The sequence below is a fragment of the Phoxinus phoxinus genome, assembly GCF_949152265.1.
Source record: "Phoxinus phoxinus genome assembly, chromosome: 5".
NCBI lineage: Eukaryota > Metazoa > Chordata > Actinopteri > Cypriniformes > Leuciscidae > Phoxinus > Phoxinus phoxinus.
In genome coordinates this window covers 2,300,965-2,323,898 of record NC_136880.1, presented here as the reverse complement: position 1 = coordinate 2,323,898, position 22,934 = coordinate 2,300,965, and the positions used below count along the sequence as shown (strand labels likewise).

The window sequence follows — 22,934 nt, the reverse complement described above, 5'->3', positions numbered from 1 at the left end:
TCGTGCACACTTTCCTTCACCTGCCCCTCCACCCTTTAACAGGCAGTTTCGCCCTGCTCCGGCGTCGGAAAACTAGCACCCGCCGAATTGCAGAGCCACAATTCGGAGGGGGCAGATACTGGTTCATTTGCGTTTGGTTGTTTGGCGGAAACTTCAAAACTGATGTCATCTTGTCCACATTTAGATGTGTGTATGGGTGGGGTTGAGGTTCCTTGCCTGGTAGACACCGGTTCAATGGTTTCTACCATCACTGAGAGTTTCTTTCTCCAGCAATTCGAGCCATGGAGTCAAGAGAGGCTCCAGTCTTGTCACTGGCTGCAGCTTAGGGCAGCCAATGGGTTGGCCATTCCCTATCTGGGCTACTTGGAGCTTGACATTAAGCTTTGTGGTAAATTATTGCAGCGGTGTGGGTTGCTGGTAGTTAAGGATCCCCCTGGTGGTGTGTCTTCTCAGGTCCCTGGTATTTTGGGGATGAACGTGATTCGCAGATGCTACCGAGAGCTTTTTAGTCGGCATGGCTTGGCCATGTTTGACTTACCCGTGGTTGCCAACAGTCCAGAATCTGTTGTGAAGGCGTTGCAAGGGTGCCAGCAGGCCAGCACTCATTCCCTTGAGGATACAGCTGGTAATGTAAGAGTGCGAGGCAGGAAGGCTTGCCGGATTCCTGGGGGTGTGATGAAAATAGTCACTACCACCTGCTCAGCGCAATACTCTGAAAATACTGTGTTGTTCGAACCCCTTAGCTCTGGCCTACCAGCTGAACTTCTCGCGTCTCCTGCCTTGGTTCGGGTGGTAAGGGGTACTGCTTATATCCCAGTGGTGAATGTAGGTACTATTGATGTGCTGCTTTATCCACGTACTGTTGTAGGTACATTGGACAATGTTTGTGTTGTTAGCCTGCCTGCAGGAATCACCGAGGTACCTTCAGGGGTGGCCACAGTGGCATCTCAGATTGCTGCTCCTACGGTGCAGGATCAGATAGCGGTCATGGACCTTTCATCATTGTCTGCTGAAGAACAGGGTTCGGTAAAGTCCCTCCTTGGGAGATACAACTCTGTCTTTTCTGCTCATGATGGAGACCTTGGTTGTACTAACCTGATTAGCCATGACATTCCTCTGTTAGACAATGTTCCTGTCAGGCAACGCTATCGGCGCATTCCTCCGTCTGACTACGAGCTGGTTAAGGAGCACATTCACCAACTTCTTGAGGCACAGGTGATCAGGGAGAGTAGCAGCCCTTATGCCAGTCCTATTGTCCTTGTTAAGAAAAAGGATGGAACCCTAAGAATGTGTGTCGATTATAGGCAGCTTAACTGTAAAACCCGGAAAGACGCTTTTCCTCTTCCTCGCATCGAGGAATCCTTGGATGCACTTACGGGTGCTTGCTGGTTTTCTACCTTGGACCTGGCCAGTGGGTATAACCAGGTCCCGGTTACTGAGGCAGATCGGCCCAAGACTGCGTTTTGCACGCCCTTTGGGCTTTTCGAATGGAATCGCATGCCCTTTGGGCTTTGTAACGCCCCCGGCACCTTTCAAAGATTGATGCAACGGCTGTTTGGTGACCAACAAAATCAGTCCTTGTTACTTTACCTTGACGACATTGTGGTTTTCTCCTCCACAATCCAGCAGCACTTGGAGAGGTTGGAAGTGGTGCTGGGTCGTCTGCAACGGGAAAATCTAAAGGCAAAGCTCACCAAATGTGCCTTTTTCCAGAAAGAGGTGCGGTATCTGGGGCATGTGATCTCCAGTAAGGGTGTTGGCACAGATCCAAGCAAGGTAGAGGTGGTATCCAACTGGCAGTCTCCTGCTACTGTTTCAGAGCTGCGGTCGTTTCTTGGGTTCGCCAGTTATTACCGCCGCTTTGTGGAGGGTTTTGCGAAGCTGGCGGCCCCTTTACACAAGCTTGTGGCACATCTGGGTGCCACCAAGTCGAAGAGAAGGGCAGAGCGATCTGTCATTGAAGACTGGACAGAAGAGTGCCATAGCAGCTTTGAAGCCCTGAAATCCAGGCTCACCAGTGCTCCGGTGCTTGCGTATGCCGACTTCTCACTTCCATTCATTTTGGAGGTAGATGCAAGTCATGGTGGCCTTGGTGCCGTGTTATCACAAGAGCAACATGGTAAGGTTAGGCCCGTAGCTTACGCTAGCCGGGGTTTAAGGCCCACTGAGCGCAACATGGTGAACTACAGCTCTATGAAATTGGAATTTGTTGCGCTCAAGTGGGCCATGACGGAGAAATTTCGTGAGTATCTGCTGGGCCTTAAATGTTTGGTCTTTACTGACAATAATCCGCTTAGCCATTTGTCATCGGCTAAACTTGGTGCAACTGAACAACGCTGGGCAGCCCAGCTTGCGTCATTTGATTTCGAGGTAAAGTATCGCTCAGGTAGAAACAACAAGAATGCGGATGCTCTATCCCGCCAGTATCCTCCGGCCCCAGCAGATATGGAAGTTATGCTTCCGGGCAAATCATTCCTTAAGCCTCTACGGCAGGCTCTTCAGGGACCTGAAGCAATTCAATCTGCTGTCATGGTCCTGCCTCATCTCACCACTTTTGATATCTGTACCCTCCAGCAGGCTGATCCGGTTATTCAGGAGGTCTTAGTGTTTTGGAGACGTGAGCAGCGCCCCAACTTTGAAGAGCGTCAAAGGGCGTCCCAGCCTGCATTGGCGTTACTTCGACAGTGGGACAGGCTGGTTGAGAGGAGTGATGTCCTGTATCGCCAGGTGTTTCGCCCTGACGGTGCGGAAGTAGTCTGGCAGGTGGTGGTGCCTGCTTCCCTATAGGAAGAGGTGCTTACTAAGGTCCATCAGGAGCATGGCCATCAGGGCATAGAAAGGACTTTGGAGCTCCTACGCCGGCGCTGTTATTGGCCGGGTATGACTGCAGACGTGTCCAAGTGGTGTCAGGCCTGTGAGAGGTGCCAAGTTGGCAAGGACTCTCAACATCCTAGTTCTAGTTTTATGGGGCACCTGTTGGCCTCACGGCCTAATGAGATTGTAGCCATTGACTATACAGTGTTAGAACCCACCCAGAGTGGTTTAGAAAATGTACTGGTTATGACGGATGTTTTTAGCAAATACACACTTGCTGTTCCCACCTCTGACCAACGTGCCCCCCACTGTGGCCCAAGCTTTAGTGGTGGAGTGGTTCTCCAAGTTTGGTGTCCCTGCCCGTATTCACTCTGACCAGGGCCGCAACTTTGAGAGCTCCCTTATTCAACAGCTGTGTTGCCTTTATGGCATTGAAAAGTCTCGCACCACGCCATACCATCCGGCCGGGAATGGCCAATGCGAAAGGTTTAATAGGACACTCCATAACTTGTTGCGCACTCTGCCAGTGTCTCGGAAGAGGGACTGGAGTTCCTGCTTGCCACAGGTCCTGTTCTCTTATAACACCACCCCCCATCAGTCGACTGGGGAGTCTCCGTTCCTTTTAATGTTCGGACAAGAGCCTAGACTACCAGTCGACTTCCTGTTGGGTAGAGTTCAGGATCCCGTGGGTGGAAACATCCATGAGTGGATTCAGGAGCACCAGACCCGCTTGCAGTTGGCTTTCGAAGGTGCTACAGAGAGGTTGCGGGTTGCTGCCGAACGTCGTAAGAATCACCATGATCGCCGTGTGAGAGCTTTACCCTTTAAATTGGGCCAGTGTTGTGGTTTCAATCTTTTTATGAAATCACTTCTCAGAGATCTTTGATGCCAGAAATGTTAGACTTTATTCACAAACAAAGCCGAGCTCCCTTCTGCAGAAAGAGTCGCTCCAGAAATGTGGTCAGCTTCACATATATACCCACATCACTTCCAAAAATGGTAATACCTCCTATAGATATTTTTGGGGCTGAAGTCTCACACATGTGACACACACAAATAGAATTATCTGCTGCACCAGCAGCTTGACCTTTCTTCAAGCCCCTAAAAGTGCATCCAAAGTCACACACTCACAAAGGAAATAAATAATAGTGTCTTAATATGTAGCTAAATTACTGATCTTCTAAATAATAAAATCTTCAACATTCCCCTCTCTGGGGCTTACTTAAGCCCCATTTTACTATCCCTTTCCCAGAGTGTAGTTTCACAATCCAGCCCTCTCAGTTATGCTACCTAGTGACTCAATTAAGTCACTCAGTCACCTTTCCAATGACTAGGTTGTGCTACCACACTCTGGCGGAGTATTCGAGCCAAACATCTTTCTCCACATATTTTCTTTTCTTTCAATGGAGAAAGTAAAAGACTTCGAATTCTCCCTATCAAAACAAAAAAAGAGTAACACATTGTTATAAGCGCGAGCGTGTAGTTTGTTCTGTCTTGCCTGTGGTTGTCACAGTTATGTAGAATACATCAAAACATTAAACCATGCATTAAACTATTAAAAGTTTTTCTTGTAGTGTAGATTTTCTCTTCGACCCAGACACTTTACGCATCGTAGAGGGTCACCCTTCGGGGAGAGGTTAGGCTAGCACATACACCCAGGGTCTGGCTCGTCAATCATCTTCTCCTTCCTCACTTGAATCATTGTCCAATGCTTGTAAAATCCAATTTGTTTGGCCTGGGTAATCCTGATAATATGTACTTTGGTTGCCCTCTAAGTTTATCTTTCCATTCTCTTGATATTTTAGCACCTCCATTTGCTTAACCGTGGTTTTAACAACTAATGATCTTACTATGGGAAGTACACAACAGAATAATAACCACCTTTCAATATTGCAACTTCAGAAAACATTCCTAATTTAGCAAACCATGTTTATTCTTCAAATCAAGTTTTTCTTAACTTTTTGCTCTTAAACTTTTTTGACTTAATCCTGTATTCGCTAAATGTTCCTCCCTGCGCAGTATTATTTGGTAAACGTGCAACACTGATCTTCAAACATAAGTCCTTCTACTTTTCTCATGTAATTGTTTTCCTCCTAATGCAGACAAAGCATTACAGTAAATCTCTGCTGATTTATAATAAATAATTTATTCATTCTGCGTTTTTATTTTTCGTGATCCATATGAATTTTGATTTAAAATAGGGCTGGGTTAAATACCTATTTTTCTCATTTTCAATTGCTTCTTTTTATGAAGGAATATCAATTATTAAATTCGAAGAATCAATCTTTTAGTCAATCATTTTTAGTTGATGAACGAACAGAACATTGTAGTGCACCTTCTATCCTTTAAATCTCTTTGTGCTTCGTTATAAAGTTTCATATTTTAAATTCAGTTTTATTACCAAAATGTAACAATAAATACCATTTAGACATTTTTAATCTTGCGTTATAGCTCCTCATTGTAGCTCCTCAGTTCAAGCGGTTCTTAACTGAATACCTTTTCTTCCTTTCTACTAATTTCTAAATAAACTATCATGAATAAACTAGTTATGTCCCATGTAATCACTCAAACTAAGAAAGCTTTAGAGCAATGTTACATTTACCTCATAAAAGTCATTCAATAAACTCATTAGACAATTAGAACAAATAACTCTAGAAAATAACTTTTCTACTACCTTACATATTGATTATATGTACATTTCTTTTTTCTGTAAATCTAAATCCATAATTTTTATATCAACCATTTAAAACATAAAGCATTATAACTTAATTATTATTAAAACTTCCTTGTGTGCAATTTAAGTGTTCGTATACAATTCATTTTAATCTTCAATATTCTTGGAATAACTTGCTAACCCATTATCTGAATTTATTTCTGATAGCATTTCAAATCTAAGGAATACTTCTCTGTTAGAAATCTCATTTCTGCATCTGCCCCTCCTCTGCTAATAACATTGCCTTTACCCGTCTATATCATGTCCACATAATCCATTATCAAGTGTTTTAATAGTCCTTCTCGCCTATTTGTGTTGCTGTTCCTTTCTTAACTTTGTTTTTTGGCACAAATTTTACAAATTTCACATTCGTAATCTCTCTTTACAAATTTCACATTCTTAATCTCTCCTTTTCCTTAATCTCTCATAATTCCCCCCTTGCGTACTGGTCAAAACCAGGCGCATCTAGATTGAAAATATTCAAAAGTGATGTTGGTGTAACAATCTGTCCTTCATGTGAATGTCAAATATCTTTTTTTTACCCTCCTCTGGTACCATAGATTGTTCTTAAGTGCCTGCTTGTTATTGAATTCGATTAACTTCCAATTAAATTTGTCGTTCTATTAGCACTACTTAATATATTTATTTAGTCAATAGCATAATGAATCATAACATAATCTTATGAATTAAAGTTGAAATCGAATATTTGTTAATAGCCAGTCTTAATACTTGTTTTAATTTCAACTGTAGCCTTAAACTAATTAGGTATACCCCTGTATTAACAAGTTGCATCTGAGTACCCTTTTGGATCTTTTTAAAATGTCTTTTAGTTTTTTTTTTCCTTTATGAATTGTCTTAATTCCCATTATTCTATGTAAATTTCTTGAATTAGTCGTTAACATTCATTTTATCATCATACCATACATTTTCTTTCTTCAATCAATTTTTTCTGGTGGGGTTATTATTAGGTTGCTACTAAATATTCAAGGGCTTTAACATTACATTTTTAGAAAAGTTTGGTTGATGTTGAGTATTGTCTGAACTTGTACTCATCTCTTTCACTCTGTTGCTTCTCTTCTTTGCACAACTCCTTGTGAATCTCCCACTTTCTGCAACTTTTCATTACTGTGTTGCTGGTCAAGTTTGTCTCCTTTTTCCCTTCATGTTGATCTTTGTGAGTTGTTGCAATGGGTTGTTTCCTCTCATTTGCAAGGGAAGATCATTGATCCAAAACCATCCCAGTCCCAGAAACCTTCCTGGAAGTGAGCTTACTGTCATCTGTGAATGAAATCTTAATTATTTACGTTAGTGACAACAACATATGGGTCATTCCTGGGATTCGGTAATATTTCAGTCCCCTAGATTTTTGAAAGTGGTGGTTCACCAAAATTAAATGTTAAAAGCTTTACACAATACTTTGGTATGTCCTTTATAATGAATACAAATAGTTATTGCATTTAAATAATTTTTAGCATTAAAAAAAATCTTATTTATGTCTTACAGCAAGCATTTTGTCATGTCCCTGAGGTTCTTCGCATAATTTGTACTTGGAAAATAATTAATAAAATGTGCACAGTGTCTATAATTTTCAGCAATAATGCAAGTATTTATTTGTGTTCTTTGCTTTTGAAAAGAAATTTAAAAAAAAAAGCTAGATATTTGATAAAAAAACAACTTATAAAGTTATGTCCCTCAGTCTGAACTCAACCCCGTCACGCCAACCATTCTCCGCCCATAATAATTTAGACTCCACCCATATGTGACATCATTCACAGGAAGTTGCATCATTCAGCTCTCTTCAACAGCATGGTGCAGAAGAAGGTGAGTGTTATCACACTTTTTAATCATTTTTTGAGGTGTATTATAGTCAGGGAGGGTACTGTCAAGCTTAACAACTCAACCCCATCACATACAATTAAGATGGAAAATTATGACTTTTCAAAATTTTATTTTAATCCATAAAAATCTAATATATACTTATTTAATTGGATGCCATGTGGCCCACTCTTCTACACCACATTAAGAGCAGTGGCCATTTTGAGCAAAAAAACTCAACCCCATCACACTCAACCCCATCACATATGTTATTGTTTCGGGGTTGTAAACTTTGTGACAGGGTTGAGTTATTCACTTAATTGAATCAATGATTTCAATTAAAAAAAATTATTTCAGTAAATATATTACCAAAATCATAACTCATAAATCATAAATCATAACAAAATCAATATTTTTGTCATAGATCAAATATTTGATGTAATGTGTCCACTTAAACTTCAACAGGCATCCTAGTCAGAAATGGCACCCACATCAACAGCAGAGAGGCAAAGGCAGTTTCGTGCACGCAGAGATGCTGACCCAGAAAAAAGAGCACAGTACCTTGAGAGAGAGAGGCAGAGATGGAGAAGGAATGTTGAGGCAGGAAAGAAAAAAACAATTAGTGACCTAAGTGAGAGAGCACAGCGTCAGAGGCGTAAAGAGTGGAGAGCAGCATACACAAGAAGCAAGGAAAGAAGAGAAGCATTAAGAAACATAAGCACTCCACCACAAAGTCCTGAACATATGCCAGAGCTGCCACAACAGCCACTGTCAAGGTGAAGTGCAACAGGCAGAAGAATCATTAGAAAATTAGTTTAGAGCAAGTGTAATTGTCTAATGCACAGTTCCCCAAACTGGGGCTTTTAAACCCATGGGGTATGTGAAGGAACTGTAGGGGGTTCGAGTTGATGAATAGCTAATAATTTATAAAATCGTAAAATTAAAATAAATCACTTGCTAAAAGTATTTAAATATTTTATTTGTTTATCTGTATGCTATGTGACTATTAACCAACATCAGAGAATCGGGGGGTTCTTCATATCAATATTTGAGGTCAAGGGGGTTCGGCTAACAAAAAAAGTTTGTGAATCCCTATAGTTTAATGTGACCTACTCAGCATTTTCATGCAATGTTGGACTGACTAATTTGTTTGATTACTTGTTTTGTAGGCAAAGGGAGGAAGGCAAAAGACGATCACGAAAACAAAGAAAGAAGCTACAGAATGAAATGAAACAGCTCCAGAAAGCCCTGGACAGGCAAAAGCGGTTAACAGAGAAGTATAAAAAGCGAGTCCAGCGACAGAAGAAGTCCTTAGAATCTCCTCGGTCAAAAGTGAAAACAACATTATTGAATTGCCCTGTAAACGCCAGAATTAGGAAGACCTTGTTGTATCACGAAGCTCTTATTGCAGACATCAAACACAAATATCGTAATGCCAGAAAGGAAAAAGACAAACAAATAATTTCAAAAGTGACAATAGGGAAAATTGTTAGAAAATACAAATTGCAGAAATTTGCTGAACATACCCTAGGATTTTCAAACAAATGCTGGAGACATCTGGAGAGTAAAAATATAACAGCCTTTGAAAGAAAAGCTGTTAACCGACATTCCGATGAATTTAAAAGCAAAGTGAAGTCATTCTTTGTGAGAGATGATGTGAGCAGGATTACAACAGGGAAGAAACAAACAATCACAGTGCATAAAGTCAAGATGCAGAAAAGGTTCCTGCAGGATACTATGAAAAACCTGCACAGAAAATTTTTGTCAGAGAACATTGGGAATATCTCTTATTCTCTGTTTTGCCGTCTTAGACCTTTTTGGGTTGTTCACCCTTCTATGTCTGACCGAGACACATGCCAGTGTAAGCTCCATGAGAATCTGAGCTTTGTGGCTGACAAGCTGAATCAGCTGAAGGTGGTTGAGACTTCAAATGTAGAGCGATTGGCTGAGATGGTATCTTGTGATTCTTCTAGCAAGGCATGTATGTATGGGGAATGTGATTTATGCAAACAAAAGCGTGTCCCCCTCTCCAGTCAATATGATGGGATGGCAAAAGCATCTTTTCTACAGTGGGTCACTGAAGTCAAGGCTTTAGAAAAAAAAGACCACATGAAGAAGAGTTCAACAGTAAAGATAACTGTCAAGAAAACTATTGAGGGTACACAGGAGACCCTTACAGATTTGCTTCACAACAACATTCACAAGTTTAAGAAGCACCTGTTCAATATCAAACAGCAATATGCCTACAATCGTGAGCTAAAAAAAAACCTGGCAATAGATGAGGCATTGATCCACATTGATTTTTCAGAGAACTATGTCTGTAAATATGCATCAGAGATCCAAGCTGTTCACTTTGGGGCCTCACATAAGCAAGCCACTCTACACACTGGGGTAATGTATGTAGGGCAACAAGAGCCCATGTGCTTCACCACAATTTCCCCTTCTAGATACAAAGGTCCTCCTGCTATCTGGAAACATCTTGATCCTGTGCTAGACCACCTTCAGGCTACTCATCCACAAGTTTCTGTCCTACATTTTTTTAGTGATGGACCTTGTACACAGTACAAACAGAAAGGAAATTTCATGCTTTTTACTACAGAAATCCACAAACGTGGATTTAAAGCTGGCACATGGAACTTTTTTGAATCAAGCCATGGGAAAGGGGCCCCTGATGGTGTAGGAGGAGCATTAAAGAGAGCTGCAGACAGGTTGGTGGCTAAGGGCCATGACATCCAAGATGCACAGCAACTGTATGAAGTCCTCAGACAAACAAATACATCAGTGGAACTGTTTTTTGTGGAAAGCACTGATGTTGACCGTGCTGTAGAAATGATGCAGAGTCCTATAAAAGCAGTCCCATCTTCAATGAGAATACATCAGGTCGTCACCCTTGCTCCAGGTGAGCTGATATGTCGTGATGTCAGCTGCTTTTGTTCTACAAAGAAAGACCTAAACTGTACATGCTTTAACACACAGCACTTCAGTTTTGGTCAGAACATACCAATGCCTGCACAGCCAGCAGACAACCAGGAAAATCCACAACCCATGGAAGTGGAGAAATTGGTACATCCAGATGTTGGACAGTGGTGCATACTGAAATATGATGATGACCTGTACCCAGGCATTGTCCTTGACACAGACGAAACAAGTGTTCAAGTCAAGTGTATGCATCGTGTTGGACCAAACAGATTTTTTTGGCCTTCTCGTGATGACATCCACTGGTACCAATTTGATGAAGTCATTGAGATGATTCCAGCTCCACAACATGTGACATCTCGCCATGTTGAGGTTCTGAAGGAGGTTTGGGCCAGACTCTCAATATAAAATCCTGAATAAAGTGCCTCAGCCACACACACACACACACACACACACACACACACACACACACACACAGTTTTGTTTTATGTTATTATGATCAACTTTTATCTGCTGCAGTTGTTTTATGTTATAAACTTTTATCTGCTGCAGTTGTTTTGTTATTATGAACTTTTATCTGCTACAGTTGTTTTATGTTATGAACTTTTATCTGCTGCAGTTTTGTTTTATGTTATGAACTTTTATCTGCTGCAGTTTTGTTTTATGTTATGAACTTTTATCTGCTGCAGTTTTGTTTTATGTTATGAACTTTTATCTGCTGCAGTTGTTTTGTTATTATGAACTTTTATCTGCTGCAGTTGTTCAGTTATTATGAACTTTTATCTGCTGCAGTTGTTTTATGTTATGAACTTTTATCTGCTGCAGTTTTGTTTTATGTTATGAACTTTTATCTGCTGCAGTTTTGTTTTATGTTATGAACTTTTATCTGCTGCAGTTGTTCAGTTAATAAAGTAAAAACGAAAGAAACTAAATATGACTATGTCTTTATTACATGGTTGCCTAAAATAAAATAGTGTTTTGTTTGAGTCTCAAAGAGGGATTTTCGTATTAAACAAATACAAAATAAAAGTAGGCCAATGTGTCCTTTCAACCCTGTTACAGTATTCAACCCCATCACAGTATTCTCAACCCTGTCACATTAATATTTTTGGAAAATAAAATAAGGAAGACAATTAAAAATTAAAGCATTTCTTGCTGATTACCACCCGACATGTTAAGGGCTAACACAGTAAAATTTTGGTTTTAGTGAAACATCGAAATGAAAAATTTTCTTACTAAAATGAAGAGACCACAGACAAACAATTTGGATATTTGTAACTTCCATCACATACAAATGTGAAAATTATCATAAATGTTACATTTGAAGTCATTGAATTGGTATGAGGGACACATGAGCAGTAGGTAGATGTTTGTTTTATAACAAGTTTTGTATAAAATCCTGTTTAAACTACTTAAATTTTGTCCGTTACGGGGTTGAGAATAAAAGGTGTACAAATCTGACAAAAACTGAAAATAATAAAAAGTCTTTAATGCCTGAGATGGGAAAATATGATTTTTTGAAGGTTTGATATGTGCCTAATAATGTGGGGTATTTAGAAATGTAATCATATGTAGTTCAAAAATTTAAAAAGTCCAAGTTGAAATATTACCGAATCCCAGGAATGACCCATATATTAAATCATCTGTTCATCTGGCCCATTGTCCTCCTCGGTGTTACCTGTAGAATGGTCATGTGGGCTGAGTGGTTTCCTTTCATTATCAGCAGGGCTTGAACCCATATATTCCCTTTTTTATATAAATTTGGCTTTTTATCTTCATATTTGCACCCTCTTTACATTTTTCTCACATTCAATTTCAAATGTACTTTTTACAATTCGTCAATTCAAAACGTATCTCATTGTTTTGAGTCCCACTATCAGTACACTATTCATCTTGGACAACACTCAACCCACTTTACAAGACAGAAGTTACAAGACATTATTTCATACTTTTGACAAAGAATCAGCTCCATCACGATACGCTGAAAAGAAAATCAGATGTGTTATGCTCCATCATGATATTCTGAAAGGAAAGTAAGATGTGTTATGCGCTGCGCAAAATGTGGCACTGTTTTTACCCAATTTTTTCTATTGCCACTACAGTTTCAACCAGGAAATTTAACCAATTTCATCCATGGTCATTATTTTATTGGGCAGAGTTTGCCCTGTGGGCCCACATATTCAATTTTCAATACAGCTGTATTGGCAAAATAATTGATTTGCCTCCGTGTCTCTTCAAACACAATCTCTCACTCCATTCATACCCAGTCACACACATTGGCCAACACACACTCCTGTGACTGCTGCAGCAGGTTCTGCTCTAAATGCAGAACTTATAATTTTAGCTGTGGAATGCCACAAGGTCTGATCAGGTCAACACAACTATGTCCAATCACTATTGAGAAGTTTCCATGATCATAAGGTTTCCGTTTAACACCGGTACAAAACCCCCTTTTTTTTCTTCTTTTTATAAACTCTAACATCCTCTATATTTTAGAATAATAGGCCTAGTTGGTCTAATTTTTCTTTCATATTATTTTTGTCTTTGCTCATGAGCTGCTTTTAAGAAGAAATTTGGAGATCTCTGCATAATCTTGGATTCTTGGCCAGTAACATTTCCATGTCATTATCCCAGTTTTGACGTTTGTGACTTCATAATTTTGGACTTTTGGGGTAACTTTTCCCTCCAATCTATCTCTAGAATTTACCAAAACAAGATGGAGTGACCAGTATCATTGCTTTGTCAACAATAATAATCAATAATAATCATGCTTTTACAATAATAATCATGCTTTGACATTTTGTCTATCTTTTTCTTTGCCAGAGAATATTTCTATCATGCTTTTAGCCCTATAGTTGTTTAATCTAATAGCCCTCACTATACCAAATCCAGCCTCCGTTCTAATTATTTGGTGAGTTTGAGCACCCACTTCTGCCTGTCAACATATTTTCTTTTTCTTATAGGGCTGGACTTGTACCTACTGAAAAAGCAGAGAGGGTTAGTTTAGCAGAGAATATAAAGAATTGCTCTTAGACCAGTGAATAATCAAAATAAATAAAGTTAATATAATAATTAACCAACTTTGAAGCATTCTCTTGAGTGATCATTGAGGAGGCCACACCTGTGGTGAAGCTTCTTGGCTGTCGCTCTTCATGTGTCGTCAGCCGATGCTGTCACTCAAAGGCCTGGTGTTAGCCTCTGCTGTTTCTCTGCCTCTTCTCAGTTTGGGCTTTGAAGTTGATCCTGCCTGAGTTTTGCATCTCAGGATTTTCTGGAAAAGTCTCAAGTGAAAGTTTCACCTTTTCCAGCATTAAATCAGTCTTTCTCCTTACTGAGCTTTCCAGAAAGTCAATTTCAGGAGGGGAGCTGAAAGCCCCTCACCCACTTCTGTCTTCTTTCTGCAGTCTCTTTGACCTTTGGCCTCTTGTTGCTTTCATTGAAACTGTCAGTGAAGCCATCTGAAATTTGAACACTCAGAGATCCGCATGAATCAAATTTAACTTTGAAAAATACTAGGTCCAATTGTGCCTGAGCTATTAGCTCTTTATCTAAATTCCACTTTTAACCATCTTTTTTACTAGTTATTTTATATAAAAATCTCACTGGTTGACAACAGCAGTTCTTCCATTCTATTTTTAGTAAAGCAAGTTCTTCATTGCAGGAAAAAGCAAGCTATTTCTGTTTTTCAATATCAGCAATAATCTAACTTTGATTATCTAAGTATAATTACATTTTCCCTATCATAAAATCAGCTTTCAATCTTTCTTCTATCTTTGCATACTGTGTTCAAATAATCTAGCATGGTGAATAACATTTTTCTCAACCAACATCAAGGAATTCCTCTTATCTTTTCTTTTTAATTATTGAATCAACAATATTTACTACAATTCTAAGATTCCTAATGTTTATGAAACTTAGTCACCCAATCTTGATCACCTAACACTGCACAACTTATTTTTTCTTAACACAAACTTAATAATCTGCAATGGAATAATTTTCCACTCTGTTTTCAGGGATAATGAGATACAAATTTAGACGTCTTCAGATATATCATATAATATATTATGCACGTGCAATCTTATTTATATTGATCTATTAATATATATATATTATTAGGCTACATTTATTGATTAAATACTTCTTTTTTTTCTTTCTTTTTTTCATACTGCAATAATCTGCAGAGTTAATATCTTGAAACAATTGTCTTCCTTTACTTTTTGTTAATACACCATTTATTTCATGTCTCTAAATCTCATTCACACATTCTTTGTCCCTTTTCAAGTGACCAGGGTCAGGGGGTCACTATTTTTACCCACAGGCACAGTCAAGCAAGACACAGGATCCCATAGACACACACACCCTATTCTGTACTCTATTCCCTGTCAGATCTGAATTATTCGCTACTTCTCAAATTTTTTTTTTTTTAAACACTACATTAACCTGTTAACCTTCACCAGAGCGAGGACGCTCTGAAGCGTTTTTTTTTTTAAATAGTTCAAAGTTACTATCAGATTTAATGTTATTACCTTGACAAACTATACATCATTAAAAATATATAAGTCTCACGTTTCAGTATTTGACCACTATTGTATTCTGAGAAACTTATAGTGACAGTTATGTCTTAATTTGTGTCAGGATTTATGTAATGAAAAAATGAGTCGATACCTTTAATATGAATTATGAGCGTCAGCTGCTCCATTCAGAAAAAAACTCCGGTGCTGTTGTCTTGAGAACGCGTGACAAAACAACGTTCCTCAGGGCTTTTGGCTCAAAAATGTGCAGATTTGGAGAAATATTGATATATTATCATAGGTTTACATCATATTTCTATAGACAGGAATAATATTTATTGAATTTATATCCAAATGCGTCGATGTATACATAAAGAGCGCTGGATACTCTGATGTACTGTGTTTTCAATCCATACAGCAGGCTGAGGGCGCCATTTGCACAGTTTTTTCCAAATATGAAAGCTCACGAAGAAGAAATAACCTGTGACCTTCCAGGACGTCAATGACATAAACACAGCTAACGTTAGCTTTCAGAGATCGCTATAACATGCAGATAAAGATGTTTTGAAGACAATAAACATGATTGCAATGATATTTGATTTACCTGTGTTCTTCGAGCCATGTCAGGTATTTTTATAATAATAGATTATATGTATAATGTAATGCTAATCGGTATAGACTTTACAATAGTGCAGAATAATATCAAATCATATATTTTCTGTCTGATTTTCTTTTCTGAAGCCAAATAAGCTCATAGAAGATTATTTAAAACACTCGACTTGCACTATAAAGTAAGTTTGGAGCACAAAAAGGGTTTTAATCTCATAAATTGTCGTGTATTGATGGTGTGCTAAGCTAACATGCTAGCTAGCTCTCTAGTTGCACCTGCCATCTAGCTGTTATTTTTTATGATTTTTTTTCTAAATCGGAATGCTTACTGAAATATTTCTTTATTTAAGAAAGGCATTTGATACAGTTTCAAATGTGAAGTGAAGATTATGAAAGAAATTAGGGGGTGAAACACCGTGATTAGCCAGTCGTTAGCGATTATAATGGAGACAAAGGAAAATAATATTTATGGCCATAAGCAGGCTGGAAAGGTGTAAATGTGTGCAGGAGAGACTGACACTGAATGGGGCTCGTTTGCACCACAAAACAATAGAGACAATAGACTGAATAGATGCTAATAGATGACAATAAACACAAGTTTGCATTTTAGAGTCAATTCAAAATAAAGTCATTTGAGATGATCTTGAAAAACATTTAACAAAATACAGAGTTTTAGACTTATCACCTTCAAATTTTAAATATAACATGGTCAGACATGTGTCTTTAGCTGGAGTGCATTTCTAGAGTGCTGACGGGCCAACTTCAATTTAATTTTCATGAAGATGTTTCATAAAAATAAATTTCTAATAACTTACACAACTTTGAAGCTATTCATAATTTTTTTTTCATTATGACAATAATTCATTCTACATTTCCAATAAAGTGCCAGGTGTCAGCTTTCAAATGAGACCGTACTTGAGCTTTTAGGACAAAGGGTCAATTAATTGAATCTTTTTTAGGTTGGGTATGCTATTTCTGGGGATTTTTCAAAAGTGGCGCTGAAGGCTAACAGGTTAAATATTCACTGATTCACTTCCTCAACACAGCAAAAACAATACCTCTTTAACTATAAGATTCACTGATTCACTTCCTCCAACACAGTGATACTTTTAAAACGATAACTATACTATAGGATTTAGCCTATCCGAGCAGTCCCTTGTTAAACCCATAACAAGGCGGTAACCATAGGCTAAAACTATCCTTCTCTACAAGATCTAACCTACCTGAGCAGTCCCTTGTTTAACCTAACAAGGCGGTAACCATAGGCTAATCTTCATCTGTGCACATGCTATTTACTGTATCCTTCAAGGCCCACTTACAAGTAAAACACAGATCACTAATAACTGATATCCTTATCAGTACGCTTGTCATCCTTCCAGGCCCACTTGACAAGTCCAAAATAAAATTAACTTTTATCCTTATAAATCCTCTGTGTGCATGCTTTTTGCGTAATCATCCATCAAGGCCCTCTTGATATACGCAAAAACACAGATAAATCAACTGATATCCTTATCAGCCACTGATATCCTTATCAGTAAATACAAATCCTTGCGTACGTACAACAAAACCTTAGCGCAAAACTAATAGTACCAGTGCCCATACAATCCAAACAGGATTGCATAAGAACTGGCAAGTATTACCAGGAGCTCCCCCGCGCTATTTCAAATTTCTTGAGATCCTCAAGCCCTTAATATTAGAAATCACAATGCATGCAATCATTTCTGGAATCAAAGACCCTTTTTTTCTTTTTTTTTTCTTTTCAAAACATTTTCTTAGTTCTTTGAATTTGAAGAAGCTTTTTTAAGTGTCTTACCGTAACGAGCAAATATCTGGGCGAACCACACAAACTTATAAGCAAAAACTGCTTACCTGTGGCCACTTTTAGTTTGTGTCGCTCGTCCAGTCGAGCCCGTCACGGCTTTGCCACCAGCTTCTAACGGAGCCCCACGTTGGGCGCCAAATGTTGTGGTTTCAATCTTTTTATGAAATCACTTCTCAGAGATCTTTGATGCCAGAAATGTTAGACTTTATTCACAAACAAAGCCGAGCTCCCTTCTGCAGAAAGAGTCGCTCCAGAAATGTGGTCAGCTTCACATATATACCCACATCACTTCCAAAAATGGTAATACCTCCTATAGATATTTTTGGGGCTGAAGTCTCACACATGTGACACACACAAATAGAATTATCTGCTGCACCAGCAGCTTGACCTTTCTTCAAGCCCCTAAAAGTGCATCCAAAGTCACACACTCACAAAGGAAATAAATAATAGTGTCTTAATATGTAGCTAAATTACTGATCTTCTAAATAATAAAATCTTCAACACCAGCTAGTGTGGTTTCGTGATTTTACTGCACGGGGGCGTCATAAGCTCCGTGACCTTTACGGTCCTGTACAGTACAGAATCCTCAAAGTGCCCAGAGAGGGAGGGTCTGTGTACACAATTGCACCAGTGGACGAGCCGACCAAAGCCAGGCAGGTCAACCGTGCACTGTTGAAGGCTGTGGTTGAGGCTCATCCAAGTGATGCTGCCTCACCTTGTTCACCTCTTGCTGACCTGCCTCAGTCGGAAGACGAGTTGTCAGGGGATGATCTGGTGGTGTTGAGGCACGAGGCTCCTTTGGTAATCCCCACTCAAGTATCTGTTACTCAAACCACCCCTCGGTTGCAGCTTCCACCAGCTTCTGTGCCACCTACTGGGCAAACCCCCTTAGTGCCTATTGCTATCAGAGCACCAGAAGGACCTACTTCCTCTTTACCCTCTTTGCCTCGCTTTGTTCCAGCAGTTAGTGAAGTGGCCATACGTCGGACAGCACGGTCAACGGCGGGCCAGCATTCCAATGTCTATCACCTGCCAAGACCGGTAGTGGCAGCGGACAATGCTGCTGATCCTCCTGACCCTGTGTCCAACGTAGTAATGGCGCTGTTTCGGCCTTGGAGCTAGTATATGGTATTAATTCTACTTATTCATCGTCGGGGCGACAATCCAAAAGGTGGGGTAGATTGTAGCAGTATGAGTTTAACTCATAACCACTCTGCGTTTTTTTGGCCAATCAGTGCCACAGCCCTTCCCATAAATACAGGTAGTAGTCTTTCTGCCTGCCCTCTCGCTCGCTGGTGACGGAAGTGCGTCATACTTCCGGGTCACTCACTCTGTTTTGCTGCTGCGCGTCCACAGGTAAAGTAGCGACTCTGCTGTCTCTGAACCGATTTCACTGTTATGGGCTGCCGTTATGTTTACTATCCATTGAACGATCGTAGATCTCCGGTTGGCGGGCCAGTCCTTTCCTCTGTTGTGACATTCAACACAAGTGGATGTTAGCACTGAAAGCTGCCTGTACTGTTTGTACCCGTTGAGCGGTTTCCTTCTGGGTGATCTAAAACGCTGCTGGATCGGTATGTAGGATACATGATGTAGGATTTATTTGTTTGATTTGGGGTTAATTAATTTTTTTATATAAACAACAGGAACGGGGCTGGTTCATCGGGAGATTGACGTCAGTGGCAGAGCTTTATTCACTAGCTGCTGTTTTGCCTGGATTGCTGCTTGTTAAACGTGCATCTTTTTTTTTGAACATTGTATGTATCCATAACTGTAATCTAATCTGATTTATGCACGCCGTCCTGGAGTGTTGCTGGCCTAACGCGCAGAATTGACATCAACTTCACTTGATCGTTACACGTCTGAGTCGCACTCATCTAACGTGCATGTTTTGAACATTTTTGCACGGAACGTTGCCGATCGCTGTCCAACCGTTCTGCCTTCACGGCCTTTGGGCAATCACGGCCATACGGCTGAATGTGCGAGCCTCTAGCTCGACGTGGGCTAGTATTTTAACTGTTTGAATGCAGCTGAAGGGGTTGGCTCTTTTCAGTTATAATTTGTGTCAAGTATCTATATTTCTTTTCTATTATTTTGCTTTCAGTTTAGTTCATTTGTATTTCTAGTTTGTTTCTTTATCAGTGAGATTGCTAATACATTTAAATATTTAAATATAATTTTCCTTGGCCAAGGTTTCATTGTACTTTACTCTGTTTATTTTGTGTTCTTTTCTTTGTTTACTGAGAAGTGTCTAAGAATTTACATCTATACTTCTAGTGTACTGCCTCTTGGAACCATTGCTGGTTCTGGCCGTTTGGTTATTTTGTATTTAAGATTTTCAATTTGTTTTCTTCATTTAAAGATTACATTGATGCTTTCTTTTGTTTGAGTGAATCCCCTGTTGATCGTGTGTTTGCGTCTGTTTCAGTTGCTGAGAGCCGAAGTGGGTGGTGTTGGTGTCCGGGTGGTGGTATCCCCTTCCTGCGTGCTGTGTTGTCTACCCCGTTTTCTTTGGCTGTGTTCACTTGTGTTTTTCAGTGTTTGTGTGTGTGTTCACGTGGTAGCCTTTCCTGGGATTCCTTTGTGCCTCTGTGACTCCTTCCTCCCCCACGGGTAAGCCTCAGCAGCAAGTATGAATGTGGTCTGAATTGTGTTTTAATTAGTGAATAAAATTTGATCTCTTTTTATAAATTGAACCTCGTCTCTGGCTGGTTTGTTTACTTACCTGTGTGTCCTTAAGTGAATCAATAGTAGTGCAATTAGGAACTAAAGAAAATCATTCTCTAGGCGAAACTCCTAGGGTGGCGTAGTCGGTGTTTTTGGGGCAGGTTTCACCTAGATTATAACCTCCTCAGTACTGTTTTGCTATCTCGAATGCCACACCTGCATTGTCCGGACATTTAGGGGTAACAAAAACATACAACAGAGTCCTCTGACATTTCTTCTGGCCAGGATTAAAATCGGACATTACAATACTGCAATACTGTAAAACCTGTCATGTGTGCCAACTTACAGGAAAAGTGAACCAACCTGTTCCTCGTTTGCCACTTCACCCGATTCCCGTGATTGGAGAACCGTTTGAGCGGGTTATTATTGACTGTGTGGGTCCATTACCAAAAACTCGAACAGGTAACCAGTTTCTGCTTACCATTATGTGCAGCGCCACTCGGTACCCGGAGGCTATTCCTCTCCGAACAATTACAGCTAAGACAATTATTAAGAGTCTGATCAAGTTCTTTTCCACCTTTGGTCTCCCCAGAGTGATCCAGTTGGATCAAGGGACTAATTTTATGTCCAAACTGTTTTCTTCTGCATTAAAAACATTGTCCATATCGCACCAGGTCTCCAGCGCTTACCACCCAGAGAGTCAAGGGGCTCTTGAACACTGGCACCAGACACTCAAAACCATGCTGAGGAAGTATTGTATGGAAACAGGTGCTGATTGGGATGAGTGGGTGCCCTTTGTTTTGTTTGCTATTAGGGAAACAGTGCAGGAATCGTTGGGGTTCAGCCCTGCTGACCTCGTGTTCGGACACACACCTAGGGGTCCGTTAAAAGTCTAACCTTTCTTGAATAGCCATCTATTCTGGCGAAGATTACCATGTTGTACCTGATAAAAATATAAAACACTTAAAATACATGACCTGTGGTTATTTCAAAAGTGCCAAGTAAAAGGTGTTTAAAATTACGCACTATAAAACATGGTGGCTACATGCAAACATATGCACATCTTACATAACATACAGAAAACTCCTAAAACAAAACCACTCTCCGCCCACTCAAACATCACCTATTTACCTTCATCATCATCAGCCCGACCCGAATAATTACCCGAATAATAAAGATATTTATGTCCGCGAGCCTGACCCGAGACCGACAGTTAAAATCCCATTTTTCTCTCATACTAATGACACATGTACGTTTGTTTGTGTGGAAAGCCGCTTTTATTAAGCAACTGTAGGAAGGCATTCGGAAATGTCAACAGGAGGAATGTGACACCCCTGTGACAACCTTGTTTATAAAGCTAAAATAATTAGGGCCTGAAACATGAAATTGTGCCTAACCATATTAAATGCCTTATAGATCCATCTGGATCTAATGTCATACACAAAAGAAAAACTTTTTTTTTGTAGATTTAAGTAGCAAATGGGAATCGCTAAAATTATTGACTATATTTTGAGACAAAGATCTTGTTAATAATGTTCAGTTTTGTTCAAGATAATTAAAGCAACAGTTTTTTTAAATAACGGTAGAATCAACCGTTTTAGTTTGTGTTCGTTGTCAAACACAAAAATTATTTTAATTTAAAAAATGCCATTATTTTATATGAAAAAGTTATTAATTGTATTTGATTGAGAAAGGCATTTTTGGGGGCTTGCTACAGAGCCAGTATTAGGGGTGTCACGGATAGTGATGAAGCAGGGGAGTAAAATACTTACGTTTATTTTGAACAGAAGCACGGAAACCAGCAGATGTAAATGGTGAGTTGAACACAGTGAAGAAATATTTTAATAATTATAGATGAGTTCAACCCAAACATTATTATATTTGCAGGCCTGATAGTGGAGATTTCTGCTGACACTCATCTGAGCTTCTTCCTCTGTTCACCTTTAATTACAACTAAACCATCATTTGGCTGAATAATAAACCAACATTAATCTTTCAATATCACATGTTTCTAATACGCATGCTAACACACATGCTGCTTTATTTAACTGTGAAGTCTGAGTCTCTTCCTCCTGTATGACACACATTAATCACACAGTTATTTCTCCTCATAGACGGCAGTGACTCTTCTGTGGATCTCCTGATGGTTTCTGCTGCTCTCATGATGATTTCAAACTATAATATAACGCATCTATCAGAGTTTGGTGATCGATCTTCATCTACTCTGTAAAGTGGAACAGAAGAGAAAACAATTAGTGTTCAGTGGAACAAAGTGCAAATTATTATATTTCAATTACTGTTTTTTTTTTTTTTTGTAAAAATAAGTTAAATTGAATTCCTGTAATCAGATTAATTAAATATGGGGACAATATGGTTGTTTTTATGAATAATGTTCATGTGTGTGTGTTTGTCGGTGCAACTCCTATCGAGTCTCTGTAAAGGAGAAACTAATGAGTGTACAGCGTATGGAATAAACCACAGGGAGCAAATACTAATGTTACTTTGAGTTCAAACACAAACCTTTAGTTAAAGCCGCTTGTCCTCTAGTTTAAACATGTCTGTCGGCTCTTAGTAAATCACTGAGAGTAAAGTAAGTGTAGAGGAGTGTGACGAGTGGCTCTTCCCAGTAAAAACACACTGGAGACAGAGACATTTCTCCTGTGAGCTGAAGGTGGACCTGCACTGAGTTTAGCAGGAGTGCAGCGCTTTCCTACAATCTGACCAAGTCTGTTTTCACACTGAAATTATTCACTTCTACTGACACAGTTCATAAAGCAGGTGTTGATGTGTAAAGCTGTGACCGTGAGCTTCTGTTCTCTTTCCTCCTGTGTGTTCAACATTTCAATAACTTCACATTGTGTTCTCACACAAACCCTTTGTTGCAATAAAGCTTAATGATCATTTCCTTTCACGAATGTTTGAAAGGTGTGTTCACATATCTACGGAAGCCCTGAACCGCAAGGTGAGAAAAAAAATAAAGAAAACTTATCTCGTTATTTCGATTTAATAAGTCGTTATTTCGACATAATATCTCGTTATTTCTACATAATATCTCGTTATTTCGACT

General features: G+C 39.4%; 2 protein-coding genes across 2 annotated transcripts in view; one reads left to right on the top strand and one right to left on the bottom strand.

The window, feature by feature from the left end:
• Positions 1–6,858: 6,858 nt before the first annotated feature.
• LOC306998042 (uncharacterized protein) lies at positions 6,859–10,834 on the top strand. The gene is made up of 2 exons (XM_079611779.1): positions 6,859–7,348; positions 7,808–10,834. Exon 2 carries the CDS (start codon positions 8,570–8,572, stop codon positions 10,664–10,666), a length of 2,097 nt encoding a protein of 698 aa, XP_079467905.1. The 5' UTR covers positions 6,859–7,348; positions 7,808–8,569; the 3' UTR covers positions 10,667–10,834.
• A 10,294-nt stretch (positions 10,835–21,128) lies between these two features.
• LOC306998036 (NACHT, LRR and PYD domains-containing protein 3-like) overlaps positions 21,129–22,934 on the bottom strand; it is a 70,775-nt gene continuing 68,969 nt past the window's right edge. The window contains exon 15 of the mRNA XM_079611768.1: positions 21,129–22,091. Coding sequence (XP_079467894.1) covers positions 22,043–22,091 — 49 coding nt within the window. The 3' untranslated portion in view covers positions 21,129–22,042. The remainder of the gene's footprint in view (positions 22,092–22,934) is intronic.

Excerpts from the sequence above, each read along its gene's own strand:
- LOC306998042 (XM_079611779.1), top strand. The coding sequence starts at position 8,570 with ATGAAACAGCTCCAGAAAGCCCTGGACAGGCAAAAGCGGTTAACAGAG.